Here is a 26970-nt window from a genome sequence, read left to right on the forward strand (position 1 = left end):
GTGAAGCCACTGCGTGCAGTGCACTAACAATAGCCAATTCTTTCTAAATAAATAAATAAAAACTAAAATGTTGTGTTCAAAATAACTCGGACACCTCAACCTAACATCTAAATGTCTAATCATAACCTCTCTCTCTCTCTCCCCAATTCAACTCAAAGTTTCTGAAACCTCTCTCTCTCTCTCTCTCATATTCAATGTCCCACCCAGGTAGGACATGAAACCTATCGTTGCTGTCAGGCAGAAACCACTTATCTCCATATTTTTAACGCACTACTTGATCATACTACAGCATCACACAAAAGTATCAAAAGTAGCAGATCCAAAAGCTCAAAAAGCGGCGCCAAGCGACACATTTTGAGCTTGTAGATCTGCTACTTTTGCTATTTTTTTATTTGAACCCTGAAAAGTAACAGTTGTGGACATCCACACTGACAGAGACAATATGGATTTCATCTTTAAGGTGTGGTTGGTGTACGAAGCTGTCATAATGTACATACAGTACAGTAGACAGTGTCCAGTCAGCTATAAAGATCAGTTATGATAAACAACATTCCATTCTTTACTTAGCTATGCAACCAGCTTAGAAAAACTTGGCTTTACAAGTACGTCACATTATGATGATAACTGTATTTTAAAATACAATAACGTTCTAGTATTGTGTAGTACAGTAAATGTAGTTCATGTACTATTACTGTGTGGTACAGTATTATATTTATGTACAATTGTTGTCTATGTGGCTGTACTGTGAGTATAAAGAAATGTGCTTAGTGGGTTTATCTGGCAGAGGTCCAGCTCGTTAAGGTGTCTAGACAGGAGAATTAATTAATTTCACTGTTTTGGTAATTAACAGTATGCTCATTAAGTTCAGCCGTACAGGACACAATGATAATATTCAACCGGCCTCATTTGCATAACAAAAGGTCGAGATTCTTTCTTAAGGCTGAACAACTCATCGAAGAAAAAGGAAATCGCAATATGAACTACTGCCGTGTTCAAATCGCAGGCTGCAGTTAATTGCAAAAGAGAGGGGTATTCTATTGCTTTAGGTAATATTTGGTTTCTGAATCAATTACGATATTCATTTCACCCTCACATGTATAGAAACCAATTCTTTGTATTGGGTCTGGGGAATTAACCAAAAATATATCAATACCGATATTTAAAAAGAATAACCACTTAATCTTGCTCATGTAGGTTAATCAAATAATCAAGCAGCAGTTAATTTTTCTTTCGTTAAACTCATATATCAACGAATCAACTTATTAACGAGTCAAGAGTCTTATTAACCATTTAAACGCTATATGGTTGACCGAAGTCCCTCATAGCTCTATACTAGTGTCTTTTCTGTTTTCCGTTATTGTGGGGAAAGCTTTCGCTGAAAATAGCCGATCGACAAGCTCACAGCTTTGTTGAATATAAGGATGCTGGGGTTGAAGTGGTTAACTACTTCTTTGAATGTATAAAATCTTTGCTTTCGGGGGGGGGGGGGGGGGTTAGAATGTAGAAGACATTTGTAGAATTGTATGTCAGGTCTTAATGGCTTAAAGGAGAGGTCTCAGTAAACATCCTAAGCCTTCCGTTTTGTGTTTGACGGAATGCATTTTTACACATGAATTTATTTTCCATTGTGTCTTCACTGTCTTATAAGCGGTTGGGTTCTTTTTGCAGCCCGCCTGTGTGCGCATGCCTGCATGATATCAGTGTGACGTGGTCTGATAAGGGCTCTATTGAAAGACCATACAGGTGCATTTGCGTAACGCCATACTTTGCATTACTGCTGACAACTTCCCAACGCATATTGTAATCTGTTTTGTTTGTTTGTTTTTTGGAAGCCATAGGTTTCCATTCATTTCAACTTGCCGACTTGAAAAGTCGCTTAAGCAACATGATCTAGTGAAGGTAGGTATGACACTAACTACACCACTGGTTATCAAATCTTTTCATGTCAAGGACCCCCAAATTGATATATATTTGGCCGCGGACCCCCCCCGTCTTAAAATACCAGTATATTTTGTGCCAGAGATTTGTGATTACAAATTTCAAAACTATTCAAAATCTCTTTCAACACTTTCAAGACCACAATGGAAACAAGTCCCCAGGACCTTTTTGTGTTATCCTATTAGCCTTACTGCCATACTATACCACATGCTGTTTTACATTTCTGACTAATAAAGTATTCAATCAATCAAAACATTTTTTTTTAAAGAATGAGCTTGTTGATTTTTGAATAGCCAACGTATAAAATATAGATAAATATAGTTAAAATTATTGTGACTGTATTCAAATTTAGCTGGGGACCCCCTGGAACAACTCCTGAGGACTCCCTGGGGGTCCCCGGACCCCACTTTGAGAACCACTGAACTACACAACCCAAACCTCACTAACAACAAATCCCCCATACAACCAAAGCACAAAGACGTGACTCAACGTTCAACAAGTGTAATTTGTCGCTACAACACTACACCCCCATAAAGTACACAGTGCATTGTGTTGCCCACAGTGGTAGCAGTCTAAGTATAGTGACACAAGCAGCGACCCAATTACTGTAATAAGAAGAACAGATGTTATGTTCAACGTTTGGGTTAGCTGTCAACTCCTCTATCCGTTAATAAGACGGTGCAGCCATGCGTGCGCAGTGGTTGACAGTAACAACAGTACATTAACTTGAGTTCTCTACTTGAGGACATTTCTTTGAGTATTATCTGTACTTTAGTTGAGTTATTTGTATTGTTGGATACTTTGGATAGCTTTCATTCCAATACATTTCAAAGACAAATATTGTACTTTTGAGTCCATTTCTAGGAAGGGAAAAAGTGCATTATGAATTAGCCACTTAAGCCCTATTTCCAATATAGTGAAAATAGCTTGTAGATCTGCTATTTTCACCATTACTGATTTTATTTTTTACATTTCTGGAAAAATCATTTTTTTTGCATTTTAATACAGCAATGCATTGATATTAAAAAGAAAATGCCCTTTGTAATTTGTACTTTTGAATATTTAAGTATTTTTAAAAGCATGTACTTTTGAGTCTTTTTTTTAAAAGCAAGTACAGTACTTTAACTCAAATTTGACTGAGCAACCTTAGAGTAATACTTGACCAGGAGTATCTATACTTCTACTCGAGTACTGCGGTTGAGTACTTTGTCCACCACTAGGTATTGTCTACCACCGTCTATCCGCTAATAAGACAGTGCAGCCATGCGCACGCACAGCGCAGCTGCGACTAAACCTGACTCTAACACCATGCGCACACGCACACACACACACACACACACACACACACACACACACAGAGACACACACTCCACGCTGAAGCTAAATCAACATAATCACAGCCTGTAGCCCGGTGGTGGTTTTTGCAGGCAGTGCAACAGTCATAAACCTACAGTAAACTCTGAGAATGTACGAATGTATAACCAAATGGACCCGTGGAGGAGCTAAATAAAAGCTACTTGAACTGTGTACGTATCAGAATAGACAGACAGACAGACAGACAGAGAGGCAGAGCCACAGGTTGTGTCAGGTTATTTTTTTAAAGTATGTTATATTTGTCTATCTGTCCCTCTCAAGTCAACAGCACACACTGTGACTCACAGTTGTGATAATAATACAATTAAAATGAACTTACCCATCATTTCCATTGCTATAAATACAAGCCGTTTACATGCTGCTCATTCCAAAGTGTTGGTGTGAATGAAGTAGAGAGTTTAGAACGTGTGTGCTGTGTGTGTATAGTCCTGCTCTCGGTAACGGCTGTGATTAAAGTACTGTGTAGTTTAAAATGTGTTGAGTATTCCTGCGTGTAACTGCTGTCAGTGTGGAATGCAGCGGAGCCACTCCACACAGCGGAGTCCTATTGGCTCCTAACAGACAACAATACACTGCTTTCGTCAGCCAGACCCCCACCAACCAACCGACCGGGCTGGGAGAGAGAGAGAGAGAGCGAGAGACACACAGACAGACAGACAGAGCTCTGAGAGAGACTTAGCGTGTTATTGTTTTTGTTTGACAGTTACTTTGGCAATGCAAACGCATTTGTTTTCTCGTGCCAATGAAGCTCCTTTGAATTTGGAATTTTGTTTTGAGAGAGCGTGAAAGAGAGAGCGAGAGAGAGAGATAAAGTTAAATCAGTTCTATAGAGTCAAAGCCCTAGAGAGAGTCAAAGCACACACACAGCGCCAGAGTAAATGTCATGAACTATGGGAACTATGGATCATTTCAGTGACTCGAATCCTTTCGTTCCTGTTCAAAAAAAAAAAAAATCAGTTCCAATGATTCGTTCACCGTTCACCGCTCAGCGCTTCCGGTTCCACCCTCCTTATGTAGTTCAGTCCAATGAGGAAAGAGGAGCGAGACGCTCTTCAGCCAGTCACAATGTTGTATCTTGCAACTGACTGACTGAAAATGAATGACTCAGGGTGCCAATGGCCTAGTGGTTAAGGCACATACCACATATTGGCTCCAATGCTTGATTCCCGAGGCCCGACGACCTTTGCTGTGTGTCACTATCAAAATATAGGCAGAAAATCCCCCAAAAATGTCTAAAAATAAAATAAAAGATGACGCAAAGAACGATTACTTTTGAGGAAGTGACCGAGCTTGTTCCCGTTCACCAAAACAAAACAAATCACTTGTGAACGACCCAACACGAACGCTTGTTTTCCCTTGCTCCCCCCTCCTCTATTTTTTGTTTCTCTATCTGGAAACAACTAAAAACAATAGAGCTTGCACAAAAACTGATTTCACCGACCGTTTCACACCTGTAAACCTGTGATGTGACAATAAATATGATTCTTGTTAACGAATGACAATGTAAATGGTCACGCAATTGGGAGTACAAAGAAAACAATTAAAATGCTACAAAGTAACGCGAGTCCTCTGTCCTTGTTATCCTGTGAGTAGTGTATGTTAAAAGAATACAGGTTCACCTGGTGTGTATTCTCGCACACATCATCACTAAAACCTCCTCTTATCAACAACCTCATCTAACCTGACACTGGCCCATTTTCCACCAGGGTTGAACCGGTTCCGTTCTTTTTCCCGGCTTATTTTGAACCAGTTCAGAGTGTTTCCACTGAAAATGAACTGGTTCAGAACCCTAAAAGTTGGTTCGGAAATGGAACCAAAAAAATACTTTTTTCTTGCCCTGCACTGGGAACCAAAGTGGGCGCGTCACAATTCTAGGTTGGAAGATGCAGATGCGATAAGGATGGCAAAAGTATGTGAAAAATCATCATTAAATAAAAGAAAAGGGAAACTGTAGCTGCCATTGACGATTTAATTTCCCCCGTGAAATGGACACGTCGACCGGTCATGTTCGACACATTGCTGGCCAGGGCCTGGAATCGAACCTGGGGCAACCGGGGTACTCCTGCTTCCCAGGCAGGCTCTCTAACCATTCAGATATGCCGCACCCAATTACAATGGTTCTGCTTAAAACTGGTGGAAAACGCAAGCCAGGTTCCAAGTTCTTTTGGTGAAAAGGGGAGCCTGAGAGAGTACAAATGGAACCAAATGGACCCGTACGGGTCCATTTGGTTGCATTTGTACACTCTCAGGGGCAGGGCAGACATCGACGACATTGAAATTAAAACGTTTCAGAACCACTGTCCCAGAAGGATACTTAAAGGGATAGTTCAACATTCCTCAGCCAATAATTTGATGACTGGCAGCGGTTCCGGTAGGAGACACAAAGAGTCTCCTTTGTGTGTCCTACCGGAACCGCTGCCTACCGCTGGTCATCAAATTATTGGCGTAGGAATACGACTAAAACAAAAAAAATGTCCGTGAATTCAAGTCTCCGTGGGGTGACTAATCAATAGGAAAAAAAAACTGAACTATCCCTTTAAGAGACAAATAGGAGAAACATTTTATAGAAGAATAATTCACGCCCGTCGGAGCTGTACCCATGGGCCTGAGACGGTTAATAACGGCTGAGGTTTTAGGTATGCAGCTATAATTAACGCTGTTTCGGCAACACGCCGGCTAAAAATACGCCTAAATAACACTTTGACAAAGTGTGTGTTCTACCGCTCTGAAAATAACTCGGTTAAGGACTTGTCAGGAACAAGAAGGCGGATCCAATTTCCTGTGTGTCATCTTGGCTTTCACACTAAACTCTGCATGTCAATCAAAACACACACGGTGGCAGGGGTGGACATTTAATCAGGTACTCCATTTAAGTACATTTTCAGATCATTTATACTTCTTCTCCACTACGTGTCAGAGGCAAATATTGTACTTTTTTACAGTGCATTTATTTGACAGTTTTAGTTACTTTTAGAGACAGATTTAGAATATTATTTCAGAACATACCGTGACTAATTAAGCCCCGTTTTATACTTTTGGCTAATCAAAAATAGCAGATCTACAAGCTTGCAACGTGTCGCATAGATCTGCTATTTTTGAAAGATTATGGCAAATTCTGAAAAAAAAGAAATCAAAGATTTTTCAAAAATAGCAGATCTACAAGCTCATAGCGCTTGTAGATCTGCTATTTTTGAATAGCCAAAGAAATCTAAAGTGACACAGGTGCGTTCCAGGTCTTAATAGGTTAAGAAAAAAAGAAAAAAAGTTAGAATACGGATTTGGGAAGACAGAGACGATATCCTGATGCCAATACTTTTGTAATTGTACCCGATTTTGAATGCAGGACTTTTACTTGTAGACAGAGCATTTCCACACTGTGGTATTGATACTTTTACTAAAGTAAAAATAAATCGGGAGTACTTCTTCTGCCACTGCCTTTCATGCTGAACTATGCCTGTCAATCTAAACAAACTGAATGGATGCTGGCACGACCCAACGGACTCCAGCACACACACACACACACACACACACACACACACACACACACACACACACACACACACACACACACACACACACACACACACACACACACACACACACACACACACACACACACTTTGTATTACTATACTTGTGGGGACATCGATATTTTAGGAAGACCATTTTATGAATGCCTTTTTACATTTTGATACCAATACCTTTGTACTTTTACTCAAGTACATTTTTAATTCCGGACGTTTACTTGTAACAGAGTATTTCTGCATTGACAGTATTGATACTTTAACTTAAGTAAAACATTGGACTACTTTTTCCACCACTGCCTAATAGTAAGTCTAGCTCTGAAAAAATGCTTTAACCATAAAACCTTCATTTCTCTTGTGAGGACCAGGACTATTTCTTAGATTCTACTATTGTGGAGACATTTGGCCCATATACAAGCATAGAGATACAAGTACGTACACGCACACACACACACACACACACACACACACACACACACACACACACACACACACACACACACACACACACACACACACACACACACACACACACACACTTACATATAAATAAGACTTCATTCTCTGTGCAGAAAGCAGGTCGGGGGTGGAGTAGGGGTATGATGGGGGGGGAGATTAAAAGGTCAGAGCAGAATGAATCAACTCTTGGGTTACGGTCGGAGGTCTTCACAATCCTGTAGGCCAATGCTTCTAAAACTTTTTTGTGCCAAGGACCCCCAAATTGATATATATTTGGCCGCGGACCCCCATCTGAAAATGTTTTGTGCCATGGACCCCCAGAAGAGATGATTTGTGTAAAAAGCAAAATTATTCATAATGTTTCACTTTCAAGTTTTTTGTAAAATGTTCAAAAATAGCAGATGTACAATTCCCTGGGGACCCCCTGGAACCCCTCCAAGGACCCCTGGGGGTCCCCGGACCCCAATATGAGAACCAATGCTGTAGGCTTCATCTGTGGCCAACTCACACACACACACACACACACACCATTAACAACCAATACAAAACACCAGAAAAAGGTGATGAAAATGTTTTTTCATTTTTTTTTCAAATAAAAGTTAAAGCTCTATATTGTGATGTTAATCATTGCTATAGTGTTTTTTTTTCCACCAACAGGCGTCTTCCCCGTCTCTCCAACTTTTTAATAAACATAAAATAACATTTTCAGTTTGGGATATCGATTTCATTCAACCAGGAGATAAACTACACAAAAACACAATTCATCAGCTTGTGTTCCAGTTCCATTTATTGTTTTTGTGTCATGACTTCCAAGGCCACTTTCTTTTCTTTTTCTTCTTTTTATTTTGTATGAGTTCTCTCTCTTATTTGGATTAAATTGGAATCCAGTCCTGAAAATATCGTATCTGATTATTAACTCATTCCCTGCCACTGACGTAATAAACGTAATTATTCCCGTTTACCAATGCTGCCACTGACGTAAAAAACGTAATTTTAATTTTTTCCAATTATAATTTTTTTTTTTCAAATTTGAAGGAGATATGATTTTTCGAAGATCTAGACTCCCATCCACTTCCTTGTTAACTTAAAACTAAAAAATTCTGTATCTCGGCTCCTGAGTACTTTATTTTTTTTGGGATAGTTCCCCAAAATGACTTTTTTCCTATCGATTAGTCACCCCATGGAGACTTGAATTCATGGATAATTTGATGACCGGCAGCGGTTCCGGTAGAAGACACAAAGAGTCTCCTTTGTATCTCTTACCGGAACAGCTGCCTACCGGTCCGCTGGTCATCAAATTATTGGCTTAGGAATGAGACAAAAAAAAAAAAAACATGATTCTCCATGGGGTGACTAATCGATAGAAAAAAAGTATTATCCCTTTAAACTATCTTTTAATTCACATTGAGGATTTCACTGTGTATCACAATGCTTCCATACGTATCCAGTATCCACCAGTCATTTAAAAAAAAATCGAATTCCCAAGTTGTTCCCAAACCTTTTTAACCCATTAAAACTCCACAAGCTCACAGTGAATCACTTTGTGCCTTGTACATCTGCTATTTTTGAACATTTTGGAAAGAATCGTGAAAGTGTGAGAACTGCTGGTTTAAAAGGCGTTTGTAGAATGGGCCTCAGGTCATAATCAGACAGGTGTCCTGTTGTTTGTATGGCTGAAGCTAAATGTTCCGCCTCACTTCACTAAAACACACTGTGTCAGTACAGCGTTGGACTGAACAGACCAGAAGTTGACGGTTGGGGTGTTTTGAATTTGAAAGCCGGCTCGTTTACGGCCCTGGGACACAACAATACAACTGACCTCAGACCAGCCTCTGGGAAAACCCACCTACTCGCTCACACAAAGACACTGAACCCTGTGTAGAGCAGGGCAACCCATAGTTAGCTAAAAACCAACAAAATGACGGAAACTAGAATTGGGAAAAAAAACTGAACTACAAATATAAATGTGGCTTTCCAAAAACAAAAAATGAACTAACAAACTGTATAGTGTGTTTACACTAACTAAAATCATAGAGGAAGTGTCCTTAGTTTTCAAAAATAGCAGATCTAAGCTCACAACGTCTTGCAACACGCTGTGAGCTTGTAGATCTGCTATTTTTTTATATTCAACTATAGAGTTGTTGAATCTGACCATATTACAATAAAAAAAACTAAAACTAAGCTTTGTCAAGAAGAAATAAACTTAACTATAGCAAACATGCAAAAAAACAAAAACAAAACTAAACCGAATTTGAAAACAAAGTCAAAACGAAATAAAACGTAAACTTAATGCCATGGGCTAAATTATAATAACCTTGACCCTAGACCAGCCTCTGGGACAGCCCACCTACTCGGCACACAAAGACCAAGAATGGAACGCTCTGTGTAGACGAGACAGAATCATCTTCATCTACCCGTCCCTCCAATTTAAGTATCTATAGTCCGGAAACAGGGTAGTATATCTTCTTATTTTGTCGCACGCATGAGTGATCTATTACTTCTTGGGACATGAAATCCAAAACCCTGGCCAGGACCCCCGTGACCTTTGGGCATATCAAAAAGCAACACAGAAAGCTAGTTAGGGGCTGTTATAGCCTTTTGTACCGGGCCCCTCCTACACACCGCATACTCTTGCCTGAGAAATGTCCCCTGGGCCCACACGTATAGGGAGAGAGGGGGGGGGTCACACACGGCCGTGACCCCCCCTGTGCTCCGTCAAGGACCCGGCTGGACAAAAACAGGCCGCTTTTGTCCATGCGCTCGAGACATTCCCAAGATTCAACCGTCCCACTCTGCCGAGCGCCACAGCACCCCCTCCCCCCCATAACCCAACCCAACCTACCCCCACCCCTGTCCGCGACCCACGCTCCGCGGCCAAAATTACAGGCGTGCTCTGAGAGGCGGCGGGCCGTGTGGATACGACACGTAATTATACCACGTCAACTCATATTGTGTAGCTCTGCTCTTAGCTGTATCTGAAAGCCTAATTTATGCTTAGCATGAATTGGGCTTCACAGTACACCTCTTTTACCCTGTTTCTGTACTTTAACCACTTGAACCCCAATACCTTGTTGAGCGGAGTCCCTCAGGTCTTTTCCGTTTTCGCTCTACATAGTGCTGCACTCTGTGCCGTGCTATGAGCTTATAGATCTTTTGAATAGCCAAAGACATCTAAAATGACACAGATGAGTTTCCGGATTGAATGGGTTAAATTAGGGATGTTATTTTAAACATCGGTATCAGTATCGGCCAAGAATTTCCATATCGGTGCATCCCTAGGTTAAATATATCTTTGCTGAAAATAGCCGATCGGCAAGCTCACAACGCGCCATGTTGTGAGCTTGTCAATAGGCTATTTTCAGCTAATATTTCCCCCAGATTACAGATGCTGGGGTTTAAGTGGTAAACACAAAATATAACTTACACTACCTTTAACTTCTGAACATGTCAGTATTCCAGTGGGCGATATAACTTCAAATCAACAATTATATCAAACTTTTGCCTCAATTACTTACAATCAACAATTATATCAAACTTTTGCCTCAATTACTTACAATTAAAGAACTATTATTACAACTTTTTTTTATTTTTATAACAGTGCTATTTTCAGTGATGGACATTAATGAAGTACATTTGCTTGAGTACTTTACTTGTAATTTTTTGAGTAGATCTGTTTTACTTTAATATTAGTATTTTGTGTACTTTCACTTCATTTCAAAGACAAATATTGTACACCTTTGACTTTTGTCTCCACTACATCTCTAGGAAGGGCATTGCCTATTATGAATTAACCACTTAAGCCCCATTTCAAATGATGAAAATAGCAGATCGACAAGCTTGTAGATCTGCTGTTTCCACTATTTTCACAACAGTGTGTGTGCGTTGTTTTCCTCCCTGAAATGAAAGCCAGACAGCAACTGTCTGAGGATTAGAGGACAAATGTAGCTCTGCTGACTGCTTTGATTAAACTGCTGACACACACACACATACACACAAGCACGCACACACACACGCGCACACACATACACACACACACAGTGCCAGACATTAATCCGGCACCTGAACTTGCTTCTCCCGTATTGGGCGTGTCTGTCTGTGACCTTTTGACTGTGACCTTGTTTGCCACCCACCGCGTGACACCCCCGTTGGAAGAGTGATGTCTCATTTATAGTTGGTCGTACGGCAGAGCTTGTAGATCTGCTATTTTGGCGTGTGATAGAGAGTATCAGTATCTTCTTCTTCTAACCTCATTTACATCTTCGATTTTTCTTTTGTCACTACAAAAACAAATTTCATCAACTTTACACGTGTAAACCTGTGACGTGACAATAAAGTCGATTCTGATTCTTGGCAGGTCATAAGGTGAACATTTGGCAAATATAGGCAAACATTCACCAAAAATAGCAGATCTATTTTTGGCGAAGACATTTGGTGTGGAAAGGAAACACTTAAGGGGCCAAGTGTAGAGCCCTGGGGGACCCCGGTCAAATAAGTGTAAGTGGTTAAGTGGTTGTATCTACTGTGGAGGTTCTGACCTCCTGAGTGAGCTGCAGGCTTGTTGGGTCTGTTTGGGTCACTATAGTTGAAAAACAGGAACCGCTGAGGAGGAATTGTTAGAATGTGCAGAGACATTGCAATGTCCTCTCTCATGGTGTACTAATGGTTCTTTAAGACTACAAAAGGGTAAAAACAAGTTAAGTTAAAGCTCTATATTGTGACAGAAGTCTATTGCTATAGAGCAGTGATTCACAAACTCTTTAGCTCGAGGCGCAAAAGTGAAATCTTCATTTTTTTTATTTCTTAACACATTCCCTGCCTCTGTCAATTAAAAAAAAAACATGTTTTTAGTGATTACACTAGAGGGCGTACTTCCCCAACCTATGAATGATCCCTTGACTGCGAGAGAAGCCTAGAATCGGAAATGATCTCGTCACTCCGTTCACTCCCATATTATGAGATTTAGAAAAACACATCTACAAATAAGGTTTAAGTGGTTATCGCGTTGTGAGCTTGTTGATCGGCTATTTTCAGCGAAAGCTTTACCCACAATAACAGAAAAGACAATAGTATAGAGCCCTGAGGTACACATAAGGTTTAAAGGGATAATTCACCCCACAAACGTTGTCCTGTGCACATAGGAAGGCAGACAGGCACGCAGGCTCAAACACACACACAGATCCGCTCAAGAATCGGAAGGTTCCCGGTTCGATCACCGGCTCCCCCTGAGTGTCAAAGTGTCCTTGAGCAAGGCACTGAACCCTGCTTTGCATGGTGTGTGTGTGTGTGCATATATTTTCTTACCAAGAACGTTGGCGCCCTCTGGCTGGAACTCAGGGAACTGTCCCTCTGATGGCACACTGACCGTCCGTCGCAGGCTCCGCCCCTTAGCTGAGTCTGATTGGCTGTCTGCTATGTCAGCTGACGTCTGCAAGGTGGGGAAGAGGGGCATGATAGGTAACAAATGGCGGTTGAATACACAGGATATACAGTATGTACTGTTGAGTATATGTACTTTACTTAGGTAGGGTAAATGATATTGTTTGGAAAAAGAATTAAAGAAAGTTATTTTGTTAAAAGGTTAACCCATTAACCCATTTAGACCTGAGGCCGATTCTAAAAACGCCTTCTAGAACCTAACCATAAAACGTTCAAATTCTTACTAAAAATAAAAAATAAAAAATGATGTTACTATATTATAGCAACAACTAATGAGACACAGAGGTGGCATCCGGATTGAAAGGTATAACAACGTATAGGTAGCAACAGGTCTCGGGAATGCAGCTGATTTTCAACATTAAACTATGTTTAACTCTTACCCTGCCAGAGTTTTTTCAGAACAGTCTGTAGCCTCTGCCAGGGTTTTGACCGATTTTGGTACCTTTTCGCATAGCCACAAAATATTTTTCTCAAGTATGATTGATCCCCAGAAAATTTCTAATCACAGATGGTGTGGTTTCACAAATGTCAACGAGGTCAATTTGACCTTGTTGTCATGTGTTGTTTGATGTTTGAAAATAGCTCAAAACCAGTGGTTTCAAACCAAAAAACATTGTGAATTGTTTGTCCGTTTCAATTTTAACATTGAAGTGGATGGAGCAGCAAATCTTTGGAAATTGTTATCTCCTTATTCGTTTGGAATATCGAAAAGGTGTCAATACTAAATAATTAGAGAATCTTTTTAGAATTTTATTTTTTTTGAAAAAAGTTTTTTTATTTTTTTTTTCCCAGGACGTTTTTAAACGTCTTTGGCAGGCAACAGCTAATTTCTCAAAGACGTTTATAAACGTCTTTGGCAGTTATAGAGTTAATGTTGAAAGACATACGGAAGTAGGAAACCCCTCTGTGACATAGATGCCCTTATTTGGACTGGTAACGGGATTTAATGAACAGAAAATGCATTTTCAGTTCGGGATACCAATTTTATCCAATCAGGAGAGTGAACTCATACAGCATACACTGATAGACAAGTGAAATTGTAAGTGATGACACAAATAAATGAGCAGACAAAAGTTTGAGAACGACTGATTCAGAAGGCATTTGGAGAGTCGGCTTCAGGTCTTAACACATCGGGTGCCAAACACGGTCTGAACCGTGTTTTCACAGAGTAGCGCTTCTGTGTTTTGTTTTTTTTTGTTCCACACGGGAGGGGCTGGAGCAGCTCTGGAATCACCCATGGTGATTCTGAGAAGGAAAGGACAGATGGATCACCGTGCCAAAAAACATAGCTCCCATCCGCTTCCGTTCTATCTCCTTCTCTAAAACCCCTATAACTCCGAAACTTTTTACGCTGGGGAAAACGACTCATTTTGTATGCACGATCGCTCCGCCATTGTTACTCGCGTGAGAGATGTTATCGTTCCAGGCGTTAGCCAGGACCATCGTGCAAAATGAACGCATGCTTTGTTTCACATGGATTTCTCGTATTGGAGTCTACAGCTTAAACAGCGCAGCTTAACGGTGAGATTTTTTTTTAAGTGTCGGGTGTAAACAAACAAATTATGTTTAAGTGTCTTCTCATGCATCTCCTGAAAGCCATCATCTTCCTCTTCATCATTGTCTCATAATCACCTTGGTCGTTTTGATTTGCAGTTTTATATCTTTTATTATTTATTTTAATTTTACAGGGCTCAAATGTTTTTATTTTGTGTTGCTTTTGTGTTTTTTTTGGAGGGATGTGTCATTTTTTCAGTTGCTGTTGGTAGTCATGGCTGCCAGTTCCCACCTGATGTCGTGTGGGAGTCCAGACTGCTCCAGATCGTGCTGAATAACTGCTAGCTTGCATAACGTCTTGAGACAAGGGTTTAAGTCTAAGATGTACAGGTCATCAGTCATGTTGCGTGCGAGGATGATACGCTCTCCCACCATGGACCATGACATCGTAAACATCTTGGACGGGCCTTTCCCCTTGGCCTCACCCTTCTTCCAGGAGAAGGTCTCTGGATTGAATTTCCACACATCGCTGAAGGTCTGGTCTTCTTCATTGTGGCCACCAATTATGTACAGCTCTCTATTGTAGGCAAAAGCTGAATAACCTGCGAGTCTTTTTGGAAGAAACTGTGCAGACGGCCTGTTCAGCCAGCAGTTGGTCTCTGTGTCAAACATTCTGAAGGTGTTGTCCGGATGCGGACGGCCCCCAAATACAAACATCTTTGTCCCGATGATGGTGGCGGAGTGATCTGATGAAGCAGGTGCCTCTGGTGTTAATTAAAGACCAGACCATTGTGGTGATACATGTCATTATAGCGTCTAGTAAAGTGGTATCCTCCATAGACATACATGACTTTCCCCAAGACACAGGCTGAGTGGTTGCGCCTCTCTTCTGGAACGGTCCCAGATATCTTGGGTTTGACCATGGTTGTGATGATGACATTGTGATGTCATTGAATTGTTTTTGTTTTATGTGTATTTCTTTTTTTCTTTCCATTATGCTTCACTATGTAACTTTCCTGTTCAACCCCAGATTTGAACCTGGGGCTCCTGCACAAGAGCTGTTTCTTTCTTATTTTTTCACCACTGAGCTAGTAGAGCCTGCCTGCTTTCTCAGGGGAGAATTACAGGTCATAATTGGCATCAAACCAGAAACAGGATCGCGTCAAAGGTCTAACCTAGACACAGGATCTAAATGGCTCAACAGAAAAGCAGGAAGACCAAATACAACCACCCAGGTTATATACATTATATTGTATTAACATACTCTACCATACAGGTTGGACAAAATAACATTTAATTCACAAAAAAGGTTGCACAATACCGCTTTAATTTGGCACTCACCATTTATTTTCCCCGTTGGCTTTTGGTGAGCACCAGACACATCATGTGAATAAAACACTGAATTTACTACATCCCTCAATTTATATCCATCAATTCACTGGATACTATGTTATTGTCCCTTACATACACCCCTAGACCAGTGGTTTTATCGAGCCCACTATCGATCTTTTTCTATTATTAAGAAAAAAGACGTGAGACGAAAAATTCTGAACAGAACCGGTATATTTTTGTATTGGCCAGTTGTGACAGTGAGTTTGTGGCTGACCACTATCTAAAATTAAATGAAGATGACAAAAGTTAAAAATATTTTTGCCTATCATTAAAACAACCATTCATATAATGTGCAATAAGTGTTAAATGGCTTTATATTATGAATAGTACTGTAATAATTACTATAAAATCTCCATGTCTCTTCAACTCTTTATAAACAAAAAATGCATATTTATTTTTTCTATTCTTTTTTCTTTGTTTTAACCAAAATATATCACTCGCACTACATTTTACTAGGGCCTCCAAATACAGTACTTTTCTAACAGACAGAAGGCAAGTGACCTTTTTACTTTTGGAAAATAATATTGAAGAAACGGTTAATGTGTGTACTGTCACTTTAAAAGCGCAATTTATACTTCATCGTACGACGGTGTCACGCACCAAACATAGCCGATCTCCAAGCTCACACTGCGTCTGTTCTCACCATGTTGTGAGCTTGTAGATCTGCCATTTTCGGCAACGATAGACTGAGAAGACGGACACGCTCAAGCAACACTAGTTATTCATTCACAGGGAGATCCCAAACGGATTATTATCAATTGGATTATTAAAATTGTCAACGGAGACTTGCTATCTTGGGTAGAAGAGGACGAGTGAAACTTTTTAGCGTTTCATTCGTTAACGCCATTGTTTCACCGCTGCACCGCACATGTAAACACAACAACGACGCAACCACCCGAGTGTACAAATGGAACCAAATGGACGCTTACAGCCCCCTTAAAATAGTGATGTAGTGAGCCAATAAAATTCATCTTCCTTGTTTCCCCGGGCAGCGCTGTTTGGCACAACTTGCAGCTATCAATACACTTTTAGACCGACATGTTTGTGCCAGCGTGGGTGATTAGATTTATTTCTTGATCGCCTCTTGTTTTGATAGTTTAGACATGACGTCATGGGCCACTGCACTCGATAACAGGCTCGACAAGCCCAAAGCTTATCGATACCCGGGTCTCGATAAATTCATGCCCGGGTATATAATGGACCCGGTTTTCGAGCTCCATCCCTAATAAAAACTGGTCAAACATGGCAAATTGTTAAATAATATAAGAAAGAGGCAAACATTGTGAAAATAGCTGATCTACAAGCTCAAGATCGGCTATTTTCACAATGTTTATCTATGGAACCGAGTCAAACTAAATGTAATGCCTCAACTCCTACAATTCCAAGTGCTTGTCAGGGTGGGTGGTCCCCAGTTCAAATAGGATTATTTTGGGGGGCTGCAGCCTGAAAAGGTTGAAAACCACTGCCTTAGACCATGGTTTTCCAAACAGTATTATTTTTTTCAAAAACATTCGTTTTTCATGAATAAATAAATCTGTTATTTTTTTTTCAAAATAATTTTGTGAATAATTGAAAGTAATTCCAAAAATAAAAAAAATGAATTAGAAAAAAAGCTGAAGTAGTGCAAAAGCAGATCTACAAGCTCTCAAGCTACGGGCTAGTTTGGGTTACGGGGAGACAACACATTTCTCTTTTGGGTCTCGAGCTAAAAGGTTTGGGAAACCACCGCCAGTTGGGGACGTAATAGTGTTCTTTAGTGTGTGTGTGTGTGTGTGTGTGTGTGTACCTGCTGGTCCTTGGTGATCAGGATGAGCTGGCTGTCGGTCAGGACGCAGTACTTCCTCTCCCAGACCGAACTCTCCGTCGACGGAGACTGACCACACGAAAAACGGTGTGACGGAGCGCCTTTCACATCTACACACACACACACACACAGAGAGAACACAGAAATGAATCATTATAACAATAATAATTACAAAGTAAATCAACAAAGAACGTTATCGTCTCTGTCGGGTGGAAACCTTGTATGTCCAAAAACGTTAAGTTTCAGGAAATTACAAATAAAGAAAAAAAGGACCTGTGTTCCAATGGATCTAATGTAGTTATTATTCAGTCACAAGTTGTTGTTAAAGCTTTTCATTGGTTCAATATTTATCACACACACACACACACACACACACACACACACACTGATGAAGTAGGGCACGAGAAACACAATACGTTGAAAAATTGAGATACAAGGTTTCTACCCCCCCCCCCACCAGTGGCAATATCAGGAAAAAAGAAAGAGAAAAACCCTGCCTACTCCCACAAACACTTTTCTCTCCTTTATTTACACATAAATAAAGGAGAGAAAAGTGTGTGTGTGTGTGTGTGTGTGTGTGTGTGTGTGTGTGTGTGAGAGAGAAGGTTTTTAAGGGATTTACTGTCAGAACCACAAACATGTTTGAGAGATAATTGCATATTTAGACACACTGTGTTGTAGGCTGCACCACTGGTTCTCAGGGGTCCATCAGGGGGTTCCAGGGGGTCCCCAGTTAAATGATTGATAGTAAATATTCCTACCAGTATTTTATACAACTAGAAAAAGTGTTGCCTCGGAGCACAGGTCTCCGCCAGGTCAGGTAGGTTATTGTGGGCCAGCAAAGTGCGGAATTCGCCAATCAGGATGGAATATGAAAATCGGACGGATCAGTCTTGATCACATGACTATAGAGTTCATGTGTACCGATTTGCATGAAATGTGGATAAAATCTGAAGGAGTAATATCAAAGAAATTGTTTGACACAAAGTCGGCCTCCTGATGGTGCTGTAAAAGGCAGATGTGTAAAAAGCAGGGCAAAGGTTTTTCCTTGGCCTCTAGGGAGTGCACATACAAAGTTTTACACAGATCGGTGCAATTATAGGGAAAAACACAAATCGGCCTGTGATAGCGCCACCATGAGGCTGATTTTAAAAGTGTCAAGAGGTATTTCTTCCTCGGCCTGGTGGGAATGTGCACACAGTGTTCCTGATTTGAGGCATTTTGTTCAAAACGGAGCACTCCTGCTAACTTTGCAAATCTATAAGCTCACAACAACAAGTCGATGTACAAGTTGTGACCTTGTAGATTGGCAATTTAAGATTCTTATTTACTTTTCTTTTTTTACAGTTTATTTTACAGTTTTTAAGTGTGTGTGGGGGGTTGGAACCAATGAAAAGTATCAACAAAAGCATGTGCCTAAATAACAACTACATTGGATCCATCAGAACACAGGTTATTTTTTTCCCCCATAATGTCTAACAGTAAAAAAGCAATTCTTAAGACTGGGCTCCCACAGATGCTAATCTTAACCAAGATTGCTAGCACTACCAGCTTGAAGATCTACACATCTACAAGCTCACTTGTAGATGAGCTTGCAGATCTGCTATTTGCACTATTTTGTGAGGTGAGAAGGCCTTGAAACAGCACCAGTGCTCAACCAGGTCACCCCGTGTAAACCAACAAGCAGCATGAACACTGCAGTTCACAACTTTGTCCTGAAGATGGGGCTGTGGTCTAGTGGAAGCACTCCCCGACTTTCTAGCCTCATCAACTGTAGCGTGAACTGTACTGTCTTATACTGTATACCAGAGGGGGTAGAGAGAGAGGAGAGGAGAGAAAAGGAGAGGAGAGGAGAGAGAGAAAACCATACTGAACAGGCTGCTTGATCACACACACACACACACACACACACACACAAGTCAGTTTCAGTTAAATGCTGAAGGCAGCAGATTTAAACATGATTAAATATTGAACGGCGTGTCGTGGCGTTGACGCAAAATATAAATAATTGATGTTAAACTGGTTATAAGTACTGAGTCACCTTGATGATGTAATGACACAGCTGTTCACTTCACGTGTGTGTGTGTGTGTGTGTGTGTGTGTGTGTGTGTGTGTGTGTGTGTGTGTGTGTGTGTGTGTGTGTGTGTGTGTGTGTGTGTGTGTGTGTGTGTGTGTGTGTGGCCAATCACATGACACGCTCTTTCTCTGTGTTTTACATCGGAGGGTTTGAATTTTTAACCACAGTGGAGTAACTATTTTGGGACACTGGCATTAGAGGCGGACATTTTCAGGATCCACATAACCTGGGCACAGTGTGGTTCAAATTAGGTCTAGGCCTTGGGGGGGGGGGGGGGGGGGGGGGCGATAACCGCGTCTAATTATTTTTGTTTGTATGTCTTTCTGCCTTAGGTTTACTGCTAATATAAAACCTGGACAATGAAATATGGATTTTTTTTTGGTCCTCAAATTGAATAATAATAAATAATAATATAATAACATGAAATAAATAGCCATTCGGCTGCCGTGTCAGATGGGTGGGCCGCGAACAAGCGGGCCCTGATTCAGGAAAGGTTGGAAACACGCCGGACTATCGGCTATTTCCCTGTCATAATATCCTGTACTGGGGGCCGGCTGTAATTACATTACACCACTGAGTATAGGGCTTAAGTGGTGAAAACACTGGCTTTACACATAAAGCCCTTCTACCCAGGCTGTTCAAGACGAGAACGTTTCCCCCATCCTGCTGCGTTGCTGTTCTGTGCATTAGGCACAGAGATCTCTCTCTCTCTCTCTCTGTCTCACACACACACACACACACACACACACACCTTGGTATTACTACATTTGAGAGGACAGCAACGCTCCATGATAGTTTTTTTTGCCATTCTAAACCAATCTGAATCTTTTGCAAATTCTAACCTTATAACTTTAATTAATAAAAACGTTAAGGAGGAAAACATTGATCTTTTGGGGTGTAGCATTTCTTTGGACGACACTTGCAAAAAAGGCCTCGATAGAAGACCGTTTCTTGATAAATGGTGCATTTTTTATAGCACCTTTCTCCAACGCACTTGTGCATTACATTCGCCCATTCACACACTGACAGCAGAGGAAGGCATGTAAGGCAATGGTTCTCAACCTTTTCAGGCCGTGACCCCCCCAAAAGAATCATATTTGAACTGGGGACCCCCCCGACCCTGATAAAGCACTTGGAATTGTAGGAGCTGAGGCATTCCATTTAGTTTGACTCGGTTCCACAGACAAACATTGTGGAAAATAGCAGATCTAACAGCAGATCTAACGAAAATAGCAGATCTAGCGCTCGCAACGCGAGGCGTTGTGAGCTTGTAGATCTGCTATTTTCACAATGTTTGCCTCTTTCTTATATAATTTGACAATTTGGCCAATGTCTGACCAGTTATTACAGTATAGTTTGTTACTTTTGATGCAATAATGGTCTTATTTATTTTCTTTCTTTCTTTTTTGAGGTATTAAAAAGGTCTTAAAAGTCCTTAAATTGTCACTTCACTGTCATCTGGGGACCTCCCCCCCAAGTCATGTGGGGTCCCGACCCACAGGTTGAGAACCACTGAGGTAAGGCACCAAGCTGCTCATCAGGAGCAGGCAGGGGCTGTGTCCACTGTCCACATAGAAAGCCATGAGTAGGCAGCGCCAGTCTTCCATGTACTGTAAAAAGTAACAGCTTTGGACATAATTACCTCCTCTGCCACTCCTCCTGCCCTCTCTCACTCTACTGACAATCAGCTCAACTACTTTAACAGCATCTGCCTAACTACCCTTGACCTTGTCGCTCCATTTAAAACCTGTACCAACACACACAATGTCACCTCACCCTGGTTCAATGATCACACCTGCGCACTTAAAAGAGAACTGTACGGAAATGGAAAGCCACAAAATTACACGTGTTCTACGAAATCATGAAAGATCTCATGAAATCCTACAATAATTCAGTTAAAGATGCCAGAGCAAATTACTTCTCCAATCTCATTGCCAAGAACTATCAAAACTCCAGAACTCTCTTTAGGACAATTGAGCACGCTGTGAAGCACTTTGTAACTTTGTTTCGAAAGGTGCTATATAAATAAAGCTTTATTATTATTATTTATTATAATTATGAAGTTTCCCACCCGACAGACGCTATGGCATGTAGCAACAACTGCTGTCAAATGCAGCCACTGTTGTGAAACAACATCACACCTCTTGATTCCGCAAGGCCACATGTAGCGCATGAACACACAATGTATTGAGACACACTCAATGTATACACACACAAACGCACATAGAAGAGGCGTTACTGTGGTAATGTGTAGAAAAACACTTCGGCGTTAATGGCGGCTCTTCGCACGCCAATATTGCGAGATCTGTTTGTCAACGTGGCTATAGGCTACACCAGAGCCATAGACCAGTGGTTGTCCAATTTTTTTTTTAATGTAATTACAATTCACACACACAGTATACCGGTGTGTAAATTGATTATAGAAACAAAACAAAAACAGGATTCTTCATTACTCGATTAATCAAATACATTAATTGATAGAATCATCGCTAAGGAGATAACTGATCATTGAAGCTCTACAGTATACCGTCAGGCAGAAACCTCTCATCTCCATGTGTTTAATGCCCTACTTCGTCATTCTACGGTGTCACAAAAAGCAGCAAAATATAGCCGATCCAACAAGCTCAAAACACGTTGCAATGTGACACGTTTTGAGCTTGTAGATCAGCATTTTTTTTTAAATATTTTTTTAATGTTATTCCTGAATAGTTACAGTTTTGGACATATGAGCTTTCCACCCATAGTAGGTTGTCTCTGCCTTGCTAAAACAAATGCTGTTTTCTTAATTACTGATCTCCCCCCCATGACTCATTAACATGCATGCTTCCTCTGGCTCCAGTACACACCAGTAATGAATCTTACTGGTTATCTACTCCCAGTCAAACCAGTATCCCATCTTATCCGCAGTGTTGCCATGTCCGCTTATTATAAGCTAGTTTTTCAGTAAAGTCGCTTGTAAATATTGTTTTTTTTGGGGGGGGGGCTTGTTTCTAAAGTTTACTAGCTTATTTGGGCTTGCTTCAGTTTAAATACTTTAACCCTGTCTATACGCGTCGGCTATTTGAAAATAACAGATCTAAAAGCAAACAACAAGTCGCGTAGTGGCGCGTTGTGAACTTGTAGATCTGCTTTTTTCAAAAAATCGTGAATCGTTTTCAAAACTGGAATGTTTTGGAAACATTTTAAAGGAGTAGCTAAAAAAAAAAAAGTATTTACTCTCAATTACACACCCCATGAAGTTTTGATGATTTGATGACCGGCGGAGTCTCTGACATAGTCATCAAATTATTGGCTTAGTAATGCGACAAAAACTAAAATATCTCCATGAATTCAAGGCTTCATAGGGTGTGTAATTGATAGAAAATAGGTAATTTTTTGGGTTAACTATTCCTTTAACAACACAAATCTTGTATGAGGGTCACTGGCACAACATGTTTTCAGATGGGGGGGTCTGTACTCTGTGGCCAAATACAAATTCATTTGGGCGTCGCCATCCCGACATGAAAAGAACCACTGCTAAACCACTCTAAAACAACATTAGACAACCCAATTTAAATGACCTGTCCCCTCGCCGCTTATTTTTGGGGGGCTCGTTTTCAAAGACCCGGTTGCTCGCTTCTCTCGCAACACCTGGCAACGCGGCTTATCTGCTCCCCGACACACAGAGTGGCGTGGCGAGAGGCGAGGAGAGACTGATGTGTCTGCTGTGTTATCATCCCAGAGCACCTTGCAAGAGGTTTACGTTTCATAGCCGTGAAATGTACACCCAGGAATAAAAGCCAAAGACGCCTCATGTTGCAACAATGCCTTTTGTCCGCACATAGAAAAGAGTTTAAAAAGGTATTTAGTGTTTTTATTGTTATTATAATGTTGTGTTCGGACACCAGACACCTATGTGTTGAATCAGCAGGTGCAAAGATGCTACTTTGACTAGAGACCTGGTGATGCACTGTCCTCAATGTTAAAATGTAGACAGCATGTTATTTAACCCATTAGGTCCCTGAGGTCGATTCTACAAATGCCTTCTAAATCAGTAGTTCTCAAACTTTTTCGTGCCAAAGACCCCCAAATTAATATGTATTTGACTGCGGACCCCCATTGGAAAATGGTTTGTGCCAAGGACTCCCAGAAGAGAAGATTTGTGTAAAAAAAATAAATCATACACTGTCAATATTCTTCAAATATGTTCAAAAATAGCAGATGAACAAGCTTGCAGCGCGGCACGAAGTGACGCGCTGCAAGCTTGTTCATCTGCTATTTCTTTTAGAACTACTGTTCTAAATCCTAAGAGTTTTCTGAAAAACGTATGTTGATATATATATATATACTGCTAAAATCTAAAATAGCACAGATGCTTTCCCAGTTTTAATGGGTTAAACAGATGCTAGGTTCACCGTTTACCTGGTGTCCTATAATAGTTTCAATATACAGATTGTTATTTTGATAGTATATTGTGTAGACTGATGCTAGGTTCTTGGTTTACCCTTGATCCTATATTTACAGAGGCACTACACTGTCTCTCTGCATTTGGTGTTTGTGTTTACCTTGCTTATTGTAAGACACTCTGATTAAGAGCTTTTGCTATATGACAAAATTGTAAATCGTACTCATAATTACAGCTTGGTGATATGACTTCAAATCAATATCACAATCATTTCAAACCTGTGCCTCGATTACGATTAACTCATTGACTGCCAGAGTTTATTCCCAATGTACTCACCCCTGTGCCAGCGATTTGCGTGTTTTTTATTTTGTAATTTTTCATTCAAATAAATTGTCTGAGTGCTGTTTTAAACACATATGACAAATCTGCCACTAGAGAGCAGCAAATAGACACCTTGATCAGCTTGCTGACTCGCTCCACCCACCCCCCCCCCACACAGAGTCAAACAGTCAAATACGTCAAACCGGATGTGACGTGTTCTCAGATTCTCCGATCGGCCAAAAGTACGATGTGATACACGACGGCGATGACTGTTCGTCACCCAGACCATAGACAATAGAAGTGGACCTCTCCGTATTTTTTTATACCGTGTGAAAAAAATTGTTTTTCCCTATTCTGGCCGAAAATTACTGAAAAAAATTATATGAAAACCGGAAACAGAACCCGAGTCATGAAACCGGATCCCAGTGTGGGTGAAGTAAGTGGAACTCGAAACCTAGAATGAAAAATAAGCAGAATAGCGCGATCAGAGATATAAACCCCAATTAATCACTAGATCGCATTAATGCGATCTTGGCGGACAAGCGCGCTATTTATTAGATCGCATTAATGCGCGATTGCCGGGATATGAGTGGACGATTACTTCAAAAACAAATAGTGAAAATGGCAGATCTACAAGCTTACAATATAGGCTGATCTTTATTTACACATGAATGAGAGAGAGAGAGAGAGAGAGAAAGAGAGGAAGAGAGAGAGCTCCATACTGAACAGACAGCTTGATCTCACACACACACACACACACACACACACACACACACACACACACACACTCATTCAGTGTGTGTATTCTCCAGTCAGCAGGTGGCACCATGTGGATTGTGTTCCTCTCTCAACGTTTTACCTTTTAAATGCAAATTAATGATCAAACCAGCCTGTGACCATCTGCTAATTAACACTGATAATTAGACACTGTTAATTGCCCTCCTCCGGGCTTTAAAATGGTGTAGGAGTAAAACAAAAACACTTGTTTAAAAGACCTGAAACATATCGTCTCTGTCGGGTGGAAAACTTGTTTGTCCAAAACTGTTACTTTTCAGGAAATGGAAAAAAAAAGGATCCACTGTAGTTTTATTTAGTCACAAGTGCTTGTTAATACTTTTCATTAACCCAATATTCAATATATATATATGCATATACTGTTTGTTTATTTTTAATTTATTAATGTATTATTTGGCTACTGCATTATTTCACTACTGTACTATTTGTGTTTTGAAGGGAAGCAAAAGAAATGCTGTGGAATAAGCGTACAAGTAATAATGATAATTGTGAAAGCTGTGATTATTTCTCTCACTACGACCATTTGATCAAAGTCTAGAACCCTTATGAGAGTAGGCTTGTCAGTTGTCATTGTCACAATTATTGAGATAATCGCAATTATTGAGATAATCGCAATTGTTTTGTCATAATTGTCATAATCGTTTTCCATGTTGAAAAATATTCATACATAAAAAAAGCTGAAATAGCAGATGTAAAAGTTTGCAACGCGTCACTTTGTGAAGCGTTGTAAGCTTGTAGATCAGTTATTTCAGAAAAAAAATTAAGTATAAAATGTATAAATATGTCAGTAATTTCTTTGTATATTTCAGTTATTTGTCATAACTGCCCTGCGCATTTTTGGATTACAAAGCCTAAAAGGCAAACAGAATTATTTTTTCTATTGTTCCAATGTTCAATGCCAGAAACACAACTAAATCGTCAATCGCAATTATTTAGTGTGACAATTAATTGTCAACTTAAATGTGTAATCGTGACAGCCCTATAAGAGAGGTGACTGACAACAGTTGGCACGAGTGGCATCTCCTTGGGCCAGGCAGAGGGTGAGGGTTCTACGCCCAGTAACCTGACGCCAGCGTATGGAATGTGTTTTGGGGGGGATTGGTCTGAGGAGAGGCTGAAGCACCCAGCTGTCTGTCTGGGTGACGTTTCACACACACACACACACACACACACACACACACACACACACACACACACACACACACACACACACACACACACACACACACACACACACACACACACACACACACACACACACACACACACACACACACACACACACACACACTTTAATTATGTAAAAAGCGGAAGTGATGTGTTCCTCTTGTGTTTGTGACTCACAGAGTTATTCATAATGATATGGAACTACTGTATGTGTTCCTCTGCTGTCCAGGAACTGATTTAAAAAAAAAAGGTGTAGCAACAGATAAGGGGAAACTTCTGATGTTTACATTCTAGTCAATTTACAATTTACAATTGAGGCATTTATCAGGTGCTCTTTATTAACTCATACATAAATGCAGAGAGACAGTGTAGTGCCTCAGGAATCTAGGATCATAGGTAAACAAAGAACCTATCATAAGTTCAAATGTATTTTGTTGCCGTTTTGTAAAGCGACTTTGAATACTCAGAAAAGCGATATATAAATTGTATGCATTATTACACAATAGAACATAAAACTTTATAATATGTACCTTGAAACTATACAAGCTATAGGATGCCAGGTAAACAAATTAACCTAGCATCTGACTAAATAACATGCTATCTAAATAACATTTTAACATTTGCATAAGACTGCGTGGTCGTCATAACTAGGTCAAGTGCTACAGGCTAAGGTGGAGTCTGAAGAGGTGAATCTTCAAATTACGGAAGGAAATTGGGAGTGAGTTCTAACTGCATTGGGAAGTTTGTTCCACAGTTTGGGAGCCAGGAGGGAGAAGAGTCTTGGACGTGTGGAGCGTTGTCCCGG

At 40.4% G+C, this 26970-nt stretch overlaps 1 protein-coding gene across 10 annotated transcripts in view; it reads right to left on the bottom strand.

Moving 5' to 3' along the window:
* Positions 1 to 26970, bottom strand: part of rasal2 (RAS protein activator like 2) — a 112693-nt gene that overhangs the window by 53149 nt on the left and 32574 nt on the right. For 7 of the 10 annotated variants that reach the window (XR_013933870.1, XM_080439574.1, XM_080439573.1 and 4 more), the window contains 2 exons: positions 17404 to 17531; positions 12597 to 12720 (listed from right to left, as the gene is read on the bottom strand). Coding sequence is in view for 8 of the 10 variants with exons in the window: in XM_080439574.1 (XP_080295700.1) it covers positions 12597 to 12720; positions 17404 to 17531 (252 nt within the window). In the remaining 2 variants the exon portion in view is untranslated. Of the gene's footprint in view, positions 1 to 3631; positions 3758 to 12596; positions 12721 to 17403; positions 17532 to 26970 lie in introns of those variants that run through there. The other 3 variants (XM_080439569.1, XM_080439576.1, XM_080439575.1) reach the window with 3 other exon arrangements.

The sequence above is a fragment of the Gymnoscopelus braueri genome (assembly GCF_963280865.1).
Source record: "Gymnoscopelus braueri genome assembly, chromosome: 10".
Lineage (NCBI taxonomy): Eukaryota > Metazoa > Chordata > Actinopteri > Myctophiformes > Myctophidae > Gymnoscopelus > Gymnoscopelus braueri.